General features: G+C 41.5%; 1 protein-coding gene across 2 annotated transcripts in view; it reads right to left on the bottom strand.

The window, feature by feature from the left end:
* Positions 1–10,796, bottom strand: part of ROCK1 (Rho associated coiled-coil containing protein kinase 1) — a 137,961-nt gene extending 127,165 nt beyond the window's left edge. Inside the window, exon 1 of one of the 2 annotated variants that reach the window (XR_011472175.1) lies at positions 10,404–10,789. Coding sequence is in view for 1 of the 2 variants with exons in the window: in XM_070420534.1 (XP_070276635.1) it covers positions 10,404–10,496 (93 nt within the window). In the remaining variant the exon portion in view is untranslated. Of the gene's footprint in view, positions 1–10,403 lie in introns of both variants that reach the window. The other variant, XM_070420534.1, reaches the window with a different exon arrangement.
* Between the last annotated feature and the right edge of the window lie 2,939 nt (positions 10,797–13,735).

Below are 13,735 nucleotides of genomic sequence, written 5' to 3'. Positions count from 1 at the left end.
TCAGTTGGTGCATTCTGTATACAAAGCACCCTCCTAAGTGCTATGGAAACACTTTTCTTTGTGGCATGTTATCTACAACTTTGGTGCTCATTCTACTGTACTATAGACTAAGGTCCTGAAAATCTGCCACTTGCTGGCTATATGCCGTTGGGCAACTCATTTACTTTTTCTAAGGATTCATTTCATTTACAAAGTGAGAAAAATACTTGCCTCACCCAGTCCAAAGTATTGTTGCAAAGATTAAATAAAGTAATGAATGTACAATGTCTAATAAAAATGGGTATTTATTGGCTTTTTGGCATCTCATCGAAAATTCAGATAACAAGGGGGAAAATGCCCCACCTATCTATATATATAAAAGACTAATATGCTAAATGTCCCTCCTACCGTCCGACCAGTTACTATGATGCACACTGACCACCAGGGGGCAGACGCTCAATGCAGGAGCTGCCATGACACACACTGGCCAGGACCACAGACCTGGCGCAGACAAACCAACATTTGGCTTCCCCCAAGTGGGACACAGGTCCCACCACCACCCTGAAGTGACACCCCACCAAATCGCAGTCAATGCTGCCAAGACTCCATGGCGCAAAATGCGGCCCACAGCCCAGCCCAGAAACGGTCACTGTGGGCTCCGGGTAATGACATCACATAGCAACGTCGGGCTTCCTCTCCCTAGCAACTAGCCTCCGTGCAGTTTCTTCACCCCAGGAACACAGGTGGAAACATTTTACACTTTAACCAAATGTCTGTGAAGCATTTCCCGTGCCTTATCTCATTTGAGGCACAGAAGTCCTACAGTAGGTCGATAGGCGACTCGGTGGAATCCTATTTTCTTTTCATTAGCCGGAAAATGGAGGTTTAGAAAGTTTAGAAACTTGACCCAACTGAGAAGTAAGAAATGGTGGACCTTGAAAATGACTTCAGGTTTTGTCACTGTGCAGAATATAGTCAAATACCGCTGCAGTTAAATATTTTATCCTTTAGCTGAAACCAGTTTGGCTCGGTGGATAGAGCATCGGCCTGCGGACTGGAGGGTCCCAGGTTCGATTCCGGTCAAGGGCATGTGCCTGGGTTGCGGGCACATCTCCAGTGGGAGATGTGCAGGAGGCGGCTGGTCGATGTTTCTCTCTCATCGATGTTTCTGGCTCTCTGTCTCTCTCCCTTCCTCTCTGTAAAAAAAATCAATAAAATATATTAAAAAAAAAAAATTTTATCCTTTGTTCTCCCTGCGTGATCTACAATAATAATCTGCTTCATGTTGATATTTACTGCTGTGTTGCTGACAATTACCTGAAAGAGAAGTTGGGGTGCTTCACTGGGCTGGGAAAAGTTTAGCTAAATCAGAAAGCAGGTCTAGTTAAGCAAATTTATTCTATATCTATAAAAGGCTAAGTTGACTCGCACATGAGCAATACATATAAAGCTCTTGCTGGTGTCAACAGCACGCGTGTGTTTCCATCTGTCATTGTCAATCATGAATTTGGTTGGCGCTTCTATTATAGAGAAAGGCAGTGCTAAGGATGTCCAACTGCTGGCTTAGTCGGGGAGCGGACCTAAGCCATCAGCCAGACATCCCCTGAGGGCTCCCGGATTGTGAGAGGGTGCAGGCCAGGCTGCCCGCCGCCCCCCTCCCCCGAGTGCATGAATTTTGTGCACCGGGCCTCTAGTAATAAAAATAAATAAGTAAAGAGGAATAAAAAGGGTGCATAAGGTAGCCTACCTCTTAAAATATGACATAAGTATAAGTTAGCCTTTCCTCTCTCTGAGACATCAAACTTTGGACATTAATTTGAACATCTAACATCCTATTAACTGTTTACAAACTATAATGAAAATATATTCTATTTCACGATCCCAAACTAGGAAGGCAGGTATATTAGAGAAGTAAAATACATCTATACATTTTAAAGGATACACAAATGAGTAATTCAATCATTACTTTCTCTGTTCAAAAAGTACAAACCCCTGGAGTTATGAACATAACTCACAATTGCAAAAAATAGTAAGTGCCAAATTAACAATTAAAAATTAGTTTAGGATGATCTTTCAAGGCTATATAGAACTAGTTCTAAAAAAAAAGCACTTTAAAAAGATGGTTCCTATTCTCAACACAATTTAACTTTTTAGTTCTATTTCTTAAATAAATCAATGATACAACTTTTAAAGTTTTTATCCTAATATATAAAAACCCAGGATCCGTAACGACCAACCGAAGGCTCGACCGAACACCTAAGTCAGTTCTGCGGTCAGTGCTGGGTTGCCGTGGCATTAATTTGACATTAATGTGGATCAGGCCGGAAGAGAGAGGCAGGGTCTGATCCGCAGCCTCCATGGCAGTTGTTGATCAGCCATTACCTCTTTCTCTCTGGGCTTCGCCAGCAGCCGCGCCTCTGTTTCTCTCTGGGCCTCTGCAGGGGCTGCTGATCAGCCCCGCCTCTCTGATTAGGCCCAGAGACGCTGACTGGCATAGAAACCGACAATCAGAATCAAATCTGGGTGAACTATGAGGAGCCAATGGTTGCTTAGGGGGAGGAGCTTTTGACACTGACTGACATAGAAATCGACCAATCAGAACCAATTGGCCAGCAGGGGAAGGTAGTTGGGAGCAAGATCAGGCTGGCAGGGGAAGGCCACTGGGGGTGAGATCAGGCCAGCAGGGGAGGGCAAGTAGGGGGCAACCAGGCCGGCAGGGGAGGGCAGTTGGGGGCAAAATCAGGCCAGCAAGGGAGGGTAGTTGGGGGTGAGATCAGGCTGGCAGGGGAAGGCAGTTAGGGGTGACTAGGCAGGGAGAGGCAGTTAGGGGTGATCAGGGAGGCAGGCAGAGGGGTTAGGGGCCTAAACCGGCAGTCGGACATCCCCCAATGGGTCCCAGATTGGAGAGGGTGCAGGCCAGGCTGAGGGACACCACCCCCCCCCCCCAATCTGTGCATGAATTTCGTGCACCGGGCCACTAGTGGAAGTATAATAAAGATTCAAAGAATTTTTTTTTTTTAGTGCTCACAAGTTTATATTTTTAGATTTAATACAGATTCTTGGGTATTTTCTAAATACACAGTTTTGCAAGTTTACATACATGCCTTAGGACACTTATACGAGATAGGTAAATTACATTTAAAAATTGGTCTTTGTAAAAAAATTTTCCCAAAGAGCTTTTACAAACAGCAGGCAGAAGAAAGTGTTCTATGTTTACAGTGTTAAATGCTGATTCTCCCATTTCATAATGGCCTCAACCACCCCTCTCCTCAACCCAAAATTTTGTTTTCAATAGCCAGTGTACTCCAAATAGAAGTCCCCAATGTCATAAGTCAGGGCTTACTATTGCTTCTCCCTACACAGCCTGGCATACCTAGAGCTTCCCCACTGCTGGGAGGCAGGGCCACAGCAGGAGCAAAGCTTCCTTTACACCCAAAAGGGACTCAGAGAAGCCTGTACCATAGTTAAGTTTAAGGATCTGTGTGACTGAATGGCACAAAAACTGGGGTTCATATCTAGATCTTCATTTAAAAATGAAAATGCCACATTGAGGCTGGGTGTCTGATTTGTAGTCAGGTGATGCAGCAATGACTGCACAGGAGAAGGAAGGGAGGACATGCACCTGGGTACATAGGGGAGATTCACAAAACTTTTAGAGACACAATAGATATCAGCAACTATATGGCTCAACTCTTTATTTTACAAATGGGGGGACTGAAGCCCAGATAAGAAAAAATATTTACTTGGTTACAGAGAGTTAATAGCAAAATAAGGATGTCCCAATGCTCCGAATTTCTAGTCCAATGTTCTTTTTACTAGATAATGCTAATAGCATATTTTTAAAAATAAATATTTTTCCATTATGAAATGCAGTACCATCTGCTCATCTTGTACACAGGTGTGCGGTATCCATCAGATGCTCTCTAAACTTACACTAAATGAATGTATCTATTTTAGTGGGGGTGGGAATGGGGAAGTGAAGCTACTGGATTATCTTCAACACTAGGACTCATTTTGTAGTATTTCCTAATATGTGGGCTTTTCTGTCATTTACCAGAATCTCTAGTTTTTGCCATATATACACAGTATCAAAACTTATAATCTTGAAATAAAACTAAACTGTAAAATAATACAAAATGTAATCTAAACTGAGAATTTACTCTTTGTTCATTATAAAACTTTACATGTGGCTCCTTCTTGATTAAAAACATTTCTGACTCAAGAGATTAATGAATGGCCCAATTCATGTTTCAGCTGTTACTCTGAGCCACCTCTCTATACACCCACAGGATGCTTGTAGTGCAAGAGAGTCTATTTATCGAACACATAGTGAAAGTATAAAAGACACACAGAAAGAGAGCAACAACTAAATTTCCATAAATCAGCTCTCAACTGTTTTTCTTATCAATCTAAACCCTTGGAACAAAGTAGGTATGCTATAAATCATGACTAAATGAATGAAGTCTCCCAAATCCCTTCCTCATGCTACTGAAGTCCATCTAAATGCCTCCATTTTCAGTTACAATTGCTGTGGACACTTCAATTAAGTACAGCTGGATTATGAATTTATGGGAATGGCTTAAGGTACCAGATAAATTACCAACTTCCAGACTAAGCATAATGACTAGCATATAACAATACTATAAATATGACAAAAATAATAGTTAGCAATTAATAAATGCTTACTAGATGCCATATGCTGTGATTGCTTTGTCTATATTATTTAACCCTTAAGACAATCTAGTGCTGTTATCCCCCAGTTTCCTGAAGATAAAACGAGCTTTGAGAGGTTAAAATAACTCATCAAAAATCATCTAGTAAGTACACTGCAGAGTCTACATATGAATTTAAGTTTAGATCCCACACAAAGATTTGCTGAACAAATCAATAGAGTAATTTGTTTTTTAAAAAATTCTTGCAACATATTAACATCAAGACAGACTGGTCCAAACTAACCAGATATGCAACTGATACTGGTAACACCCATTAACTCATAAATTATGAACAATGGCAGGCAAATAGCTTTAAGGCCCAAAGTTTTAATGACTCCAGGTCTTTTCATTCCACTAACAGTACTTTATCCTTAAATGAGATCAATTCAACTGGCAGGACACGCAGAGGGATAAAACAGTAATATAGAATCTGCAATACTAGCCAAAATCTGTTGAAATAATCTAATCTGTGGTTTAGGATTGTCAAAATTAATGTTCAAAACAAAAATTCCAATTTAGCGATGGTGATGATAAAACAGGTTAAGTGCATGGGAGAAAGCTTATTTTGAAATAGGAAGAATCTGAATGATAACATGACATCAAAGTAAAGTTGCCTAGTAGACAGTGGAATATATAGGATTTACGCCCACGCTCCCGCCCCTCCCCCCCCACAAGAAAAGAATGAAAAATAAAGATCTGGATAGCATGGGCATAGAAATAATAGCAGTTGAAGCTGTAAGAATGGATAAACTCACCCCGCTGGCAAAGCTCAGTAGTTGAGCGCAGACCTATGAACCAGGAGGTCACTGTTCCATTCCCAATCAGGGCACATGCCTGGGTTGTGGGCTCAATCCCCAGTAGGGGGCATGCAGGAGGCAGCCGATCAATGGTTCTCTCTCATCATGGATGTTTCTACCTCTCTCTCCCTCTCCCTTCCTCTCTGAAATTAATAAAGACATATTTAAAAAATGGATAAACTCTCCAAGAGAGTGAAGAGAAAGATAAATATTATAGGCCAAAGACTGAGGCTAAGAGGAAAAGAAATCAGCAATGGAAAGATGGAAAACACTAGGTCAAGAAGCCCAAGAAAAGAGAATTTAAAAGAAGGAAAGCTCAAAATGAACACCTGATACTTAGATTTATTTGCCTTCTACATTCCCCCCCAAAAAACTAGCCCTGACTGAGTAGCTTATACACCAACATTGCGGGTTTAATCCCTGGTCAGGGTACATATAAGAATCAACCAATAAAGGCATAAATAAGTGAAACGACAAATTGATGTTTGTTCCTCTCTCTCCCTCCCTCCCTCAAATTCAATAAAAAAAAAATTTTAATTTTTAAAAAGCTAATAAAATATGGTAGCAACAAATATGTACAAAGGGGACAGCAATGTTAGAACACAGTATGCACTGTTCAACTAATATTGGTTCCCTTCCGTCTTTTCTACACACCCCATTGCTACACCTCTACCAGCTAAACAAAAACTTAAAAAATAAGGTCTTAACTAGCATACTACAGGAGTGTGCTAAACGTGCTACAGGCAAGATAACTGTATTTTCAAGAAATGTTAAACTTCAAAACAAATCTACACCTAACCCTCCTACCCACTTATCTTAACTATTGAGAAATTATTAGCAGCCCCAGATAAAAATTCTGAGGTTAAAAAAAAAAAAGTTGAAAAAGGAAAACAGTTCTTGGTAATCACTATACACTATAACATGGACCATTAAATAATAGAATCATTAGGATACTGGAAAGAATCTGACTTACAAAAAACCAAGGCTGAGCAATTTGGATGATCTGGGAAATAAGTAAATAGTTATGATATTATATTAGTATATGCAGACTATTTTAGCACTTTTGATTTGCAATATGAAAAAATGAACTTATCTAGTCCTTAGAATAAATTATGTTTTCAAGAAAAGGCTAGATAACCACTTATCAATGCTCTTTCCAGCTACATTATTTAAAAGTAGTTGAGTAACGAAAAAAGCTATTTGGTGGGTAAGGTCGTTTAAAAGACATTTGCCAGCAAACTCTTCTAGTAATAAATGGTTTAGGAACTTTCACTTCTGAAGAGTGGATCTAGTCAAGGAAGTGGAGAATAAACATAATCTGAGATTACAAAACAACCCCATAGAACTTGAGTACTGCACATGGCACATAATGCATACTCAATAAGTATCACTTGAAAAAATCAACAAAGGCCAAAATAATAGAGAAAGGCAAATGTGGTATTGTCCTGCCCTGGCATGTGTTGTTCAATGGTTAGAGTGTCAGCCTGCTCACGGAAGGGTTGAGAATTCAATTCCCAGTCAAGGGCATGTACCTGGGTTGCAGGTTCCATCCCTGGTCCTGGTCGGGGCACGTGCAAGAGGCAACCAATAGATAGATGGGCATCTCTCATATGAATGTTTCTCTCTTTCTCTCTCTCTCTCTCTCTCTCTCTCTATCTCTCTCTCCCCCACCCCCACTCCTCCCTGCCTCCCTTCCTTCCATTCTCTCTAAAAAGCAATGAAAAAAATATCCTCCAGTAAAGATTAACAAAAAATAAATAAAAAAAAATAAGTGGGTTATTGTCCCTATGATACATGAGATGTCCAAAGTCCAGACAGGGAAGAGTAAGAACAGACTCACAGAAAAAGATAAAATTACCTGATAGGTCATTCTCAACAGTAGAATAAATGAATGACTACTTAATGATAAACATAAAATATCACGCAAAGAAATTCATACTAGCCCAGCCGGGTGTAGCTCAGCAGTAGAGCGTCGACCTAGGAACCAAGAGGTCAGGGCATATGCCCAGGTTGTGGGCTTGATTCCCAGTGGGAGGCATGCAGGAGGCAGCCAATCAATGATTCTCACTCATCATTGATGTATCTCTCTCTCTCTCTCCCTCTCCCTTCCTCTCTGAAATCAATAAAAATATATTTAAAAAAAAAGAAAATCATACTAGACACTACAAAACTGGAAAAAGGATTTTGTCTCCAAATAAAATTTTAATCTTTACAAGTTCAGATTAATATGGTGATAAATCTCAACAGCTATCAATAAACAATTATGAAACTAAACCAAAAAAAGAATGAAGATTATAAGATTACAAGAGGGAAAAATCTGTCTACTGACAACCTTCTTTTTTAAAAAGTTCTTTCAGAAATACCTGGCCATCCTAACTCTAAAAAGCTTTGATTGCCTACCTTCTTGACTCTTCCTTTTGTTCAACTTTCATCTTTACCCTTTTATCATTATATCAGTTTCAATTTGCACCTCTGTACCAATTACTTCCAAATTGTTATCTTTAATTATGAGCTGAGTTTCAAATTGCCAATAGTCTACAAGTCATTTCTTTGTGGTTGTCCAGTTTCCACTCAAACAAAACAAATCTAACATTGAATGTATCTGTTGCCTATTCTTTCTAAGCTATTTCCAAAACTGACTTTGCTTTTCTCACCAGTCTCACTATATAACCCAGGCTCAAAATTTTTAGGATCATCTGACTAGTCTCTCTCTCTCTCTCTCTCTCTCTCTCTCTCAGGTTCCCTCTTCTCCTCCCCAATCCTGTCAATCAAGTTCCAGCAATGCTTCCTTCTCCATTCTAATATCCCAACTTGGGGCTTTAATAATTTCTGGACTATTATAATAATTTTTTTAAATCTCCCCAATCTCACCGCATCTCCAGTCTCTTTCCACATAACCTATCCTGCACACAACCACCAGATTCATTTTTTCATTCATCTTGGCATAGTGTTGTTTACAAATATTCAATGGTCAAAATATCCTAAATTTAAACTCCTTAGCCTAACAATCAAATTCTCCACATTCTAACCCCAATCTATCCTTCCAACTTTATCTTTTGTTCCACCTAAACATGTCATTACCAGTCATGTCTCCACCCTCTACATATTCATACTATTCTCCACTACCCCTATGAATACGCTATCTAAATCCTATCCATCCATCATAAAGCATACCCTGGCTCTCCCAACTCTCAGTGACTGCTCCCTTTCAATACCCAAGAATATATGTTACCTATACCAAACATTTGAAATTTATCATGTATTTTCTCAATCTGTGAAGTGTTTTGCTTGGTTTCTATGTATGTATGTATGTATGTATGTATGTACGTATGTGAGATTAGGTCTGGTTTTCCTAAATAGACTAGAGTTTCAAGGAAAGAGTTCAAGATTTACATTTCCTTGCAGCCTCCACATTTCAATAAATCTCTGAGGTACCCACCAAATGAAGCTATGGCAAGAGGCTAGAAGACAACTAAAATATGAAAACAAAACAAAAAACAAACTACTATACCCTCTCTGCTTCATAGAATAAAGAGATCAAAAAGCAAAGTAAAATCAAATATACTAATATGGAAATTGGATATTAAAAGAATTAGACTTCCTATAAGTTATAGAAATCCTTACTAGAAAGATGTATCCTAATTCCTCCCACTTCTCCCATTCAATAAAAGGTTTTAAATTGTATTAAGCATCAACCCTGCTTTCTGTTTCTCAATCTGAAGAGCATCCACAATGTGGGTGAGTGAGACATTTCAAACATACAACTCACAAGACTCATTTCTATAATCAAGGATTCTTAGAGTAATCTTGAAAGCTTTGGGGGGAAAACTTTCTTGTAAAACCATACACATTTAAAAAAATACACAGGTATGTTGAATAACTAATTGTTAATTTTAAACAATCTACATGATTTTCCTGATTCAAGATGAAATTTTTTATGGTATTATTTCTCTGGATGGCATTATAGTATTTTGTTCACTTAATCTTAATACTTAATATTGTGTACGTCTAACATTAATTCTGAGGAAACTGTAAGTTACTATCCATTTACATACTCCCTGCAATTTTAGAGACTATATGGTTTTGTTTGGACTAAAAGAAAATTATTATATAAGTTTTAGTTTTCAGTAAGGTAAAAGAAGAAACTCACTTACAAAAAAAGTATTACTATTAAAAGAAATTGACAAAACGTAAAAACTCCAATTACTTGATTGTCTATGCTATCAACCACTGAAGGATTTTTAAAATAGGATTTGGGTCTTTCATGTCATAAAATCTTCTTTAAGCAGCACCAAAAAGGGCAGTTATGATAAAATATACGTGTGGTCCTTTTGTAATCAATAATATTGCAATATTGTGATGACCTATCATCAGTTTCCTTGAGTTTTTTAGACTTAACAGTCCAGCAACATGTTCCTTCAGACTCAAGTCACCTGTAACATTTTTGACTCAAATATCACTTCCTCGACATGATTCTCGATTGCCACTTCCACATCTACAAACTAACTCAGGAGCTAAATCATCTTTCCGATGATACTGTCAAACCGATCAGAAAGATTAATATAACTAAGATCGCCATGCAACAAACCGTCTACGTAGTAATAACTTGGACGTGGTTAACTTTTTATATGCTGCCTGCAATAGAGGTTTATGAGTATCTTTTGTGTAATGCTGAACTGAGCCAGAGCTAAGAGTTCAGAGCGGAGTTAGTACGGTCAGTCCAGTGACAAACAGGGCCACACAGCATGAGACCTCAGAGGTGCTCCAAGATTCTTCGGGGGCAAAACACCAGACTTTGCTGTGTTTCCAAGATTACGGATAGCCCGTCACCTTCTTTTGCAGATCACTAGCCTGAAAGCCAGAGGAAGGCAAACGCAATCATCCCAGACAAGCCAAAGAGGACCGTGCTACTCACCAGCAAACAATCAGAATTCACTTCCGACTTGGGATCCCGCAGCAGGTTGTCGATTTTTTCAAACCGCGTCTCAAAACTGTCCCCAGTCGACATGTTGCTGCTGCTGCTGTGACAATACCCCGGCACCGGCACCAGCAGCGGAAAGCAATTTCAAGCAACTTCCTCCGTGGGTGGGTTCGCGGCCGCGGGGCGCAGGAGCCGGAACCTCAGGGTCCCCAGGTGCGCCCAGTTCCCCCTCCTCCTCCCCCTCACTGAGGGGATCTCCGCTCGCCAGACCCCGGGCCCGGGGCAAGTGCGACCCACAGCCGCTCGGACGCCCAAAGTCGCATCCCACCCGGCAGCCCCTCACCACAGCCGACAGTGCCGTCGCCACCGGCCGCGTCGCTCCCGCGAGGTGCTTCAGCCTAGCGGGCCCGAGCCGCCGGCGCCATGGAGGGCTCCCCGTCCCGAGATGGGCAGGAGGGGGGCGAGACGGAGAGGCAGGGTGGAGGCTCCTCCGGGCAGCAGGGGAGGGAAAAGAGGAAAGGCGCAGGCGAGGGTGGGTGCGGAGCTGTGCCAGCTGCTACCGCCGCCGCCGGGGCCACGGGCGGGCCCGCTCCGCGCTCAAGCGTCGTAGGCGGGCTGGCCCCGCATCCCCAGCGCCGCTTGGCCCGGTCCGCCGCCCTGACCCGTGTCGGCCGAGAGCGGGTCCTCGCGGGATAGCCTCACTTTCCTCTTTCGTCCCGTCGCTTCTGGGGCGTCTGCCGCGGTGTCCAGCGGGGCAGGCAGGGCGAGGTCGGCGCCCGATGGAGACTTGGGAAGGCTGGAGAGCGGGCGGTGAGGAAGGCGAGCGTCGGGTCCTGGGGACGGCTGATGGGGGAGCTTCTGGGAGGCGCTGTGGCCCGGGCTGGGGAAAGGGCAAGTGGCGAAGGCGAAAGCCCGGGGGGTGGGGCGAGGGGGGCCGTGAGGGACTAATATGTCCGTCTTCCTGTTTAAACAAACGGAGACCGCCGGCGCGGACTGCGCATGCGGGGCGCGGACGCTCGGAAGGGGAACCGGCGGGGCCCAGCGCGCGCGCGCACGCCGGCGCCTCCACAGAGCCGGACTGGGCGGGGCGGAAGGCGGGGCGCGCCCGGGGCTTTGCGGACCGCCCCGGGCGGCTGGCCACCCGGAGCAGCCGACAGGGCGCGGCGGCCGGCACAGCCCCGGCTTTGGCCGGCTGTGAGGAGCCACGCAGGGCTCCAGGGCGGCTGTGGAGGGCGGGGCGGGGCGGGGCGGACCTCGCAGCCTCGGGCCGGGTCCTGGCCGCTGCCCCAGCTCTGCTTCCTCCCGGCTGCCATCGTCCGGAGAGTTCTGACCAGAAAGAAAGGATGCTTACTGTTATTTTGGAGATAGGGCTTTGGGGTTTTGTTTTCCTTTTTTTTTTTTTTTTGGTGGTGGTTTTTTTTTTAATTTATTTTTGTTTTTAAGGCAAGATGCTTGTTCGCCGGCAGGCCCCAGCAGTTTAGCACCAGCGGGGTTTGGTTTGGGAGCCCTCCGTGAACTCCACAACGTTTCACCAGCCTAGAAGTCGGTGGGAAAATTACCAAGCAAATTAGTGCTCAGTCCTCCTAAGCCGAACGTGTGTGTCAGGGGAGCATTAAAATATTGACAACAGGAAAGAGAGTCAATGGAAGTCAAGCTCAATTTATTATTTTTAAAAACGGGAAATAATCTCAGAAAAAAAAAACCATTAAAGTTATTTTATACTAGTTCTCCCACACCATTAACACTCCCATTGTATTTCTCTTCTTGCTGTGAAATCCTCCCGTTTCGAGTTCAAAACGTTCAGTGAAACAGAATTGTGATTTTAGCAGAGCTTATTAGAACATCAAAACAATAGGCATTTCCTCCCTAATTGAGTTGCTACATTGACTGTGGTGTGAGGGTGAAAGGCTTGTTACTCAATCAGCTGATAAAGTTCTTCGCTGCTTTCAGTAGGAAATCTACCTCTATTTTTAATCAATCTTAGTTTTTAGCTTTAGGTCAAATAGAAAACGTGGATGTTTTACTTAATGCTACAGATGAACCAATTTTCTTTCTGCACAAAAAGCATTGGACAGCATCTGACTAGTCCAACAACTTTATGACGTGAGTCAGAGTTTAAGAAAATGTTATATATATCGTTTGAAAAATGACTATTCTGTTTTCATTTTATTATATACAAGAAATATTTAGATATAAAATCCACTGTATAAATCAAGATAGGAAGTAAGTTCACAAGAATCATATCAAAGACAACCATTAAACAAATACAGGTATTTCATTAAATACTTTTGCAGTGACTTTTCTTGGCTCTGATATTTTAAGCCAGTCATGTGAATTATATTTATTTTTAAGCGTAGGGCTTAAAATAAATCTGGCAGTTGCCCTAAAATTTCTTAAACACTGCTTGTCCTTTTTACCATTTTTAGGTATTTTTAGGAATTTTGTTGTTTTGCAGAGACTATGAGCATTACGTTGCTTTCTATTTGGACATATATGATAAAGTGCAAGTAGTTCATCTATGAGTGGCACTGATAAATATAAGTGGGACTGAAAACCAACCTGACAAAGCTGCTAGAAATATCTGTGGAGTCTATATATTTTACTTATCTATAAGGTTAGACTGATGATTGTAACCCACACTAGTTGTCTTATACCATAAGATAGATGGACTCTATCAATGTTTTGTAATTTCTGAATAAAGTCCTCAGCTATACAGGATAGAATCATATGACATTAAAGTTCCTTCCAACTTTAAAATTCTGTCTAATTGTGACTAATTTCTTCAAAAGTATTGTGGATATTTGAGATTACCCTTAAAATATATATTAAGATCCTAAGTCAAATGCAAAATCCTGATATTATGTATAAATATAATAAAATATTAATTATATATACTGAGTGCTTATCATGTGCTGGGCACTAATCCCTGAATTTTATACATAGTATTTATTAAAACTTTAAAAGAACTCAGCTATGATTATACTTACATCATAGATGGGGAAACTGAGGTGCAGCAAGGTTGGACTTAATTAGGCTAAAGGTTTTTGCTCAAGGTTATGACAACTGAGATTGGAACAGAGGCAGTCTGACTCCAGAGTCCTCATTCGTAGCTGCTGAGTATGCTAACACTATCCAATCCTAATACAATACCATGTATTTCATAATTGTATTATTTACATTAGCACAGATTTTAATGATTCCATGTAAAAGAGGAATTATAAAGTTTGCAATTTGATCGGTATGATTACATTCCCTAGGGAAGGGTGTCAAATGCTTTTAGCATGATTCAGAATAAAAAGGACCTTGACAATGTTCAGCAACAGTGG

Source organism: Myotis yumanensis, unplaced genomic scaffold (assembly GCF_028538775.1).
Source record: "Myotis yumanensis isolate MYYU_CA2020_CCGP unplaced genomic scaffold, mMyoYum1.0.hap1 SCAF_7, whole genome shotgun sequence".
Taxonomy (NCBI): Eukaryota; Metazoa; Chordata; class Mammalia; order Chiroptera; family Vespertilionidae; genus Myotis; species Myotis yumanensis.
The sequence above is the reverse complement of the archived record's forward strand: the minus strand, read 5'-3'. Positions and strand labels throughout refer to the sequence as shown.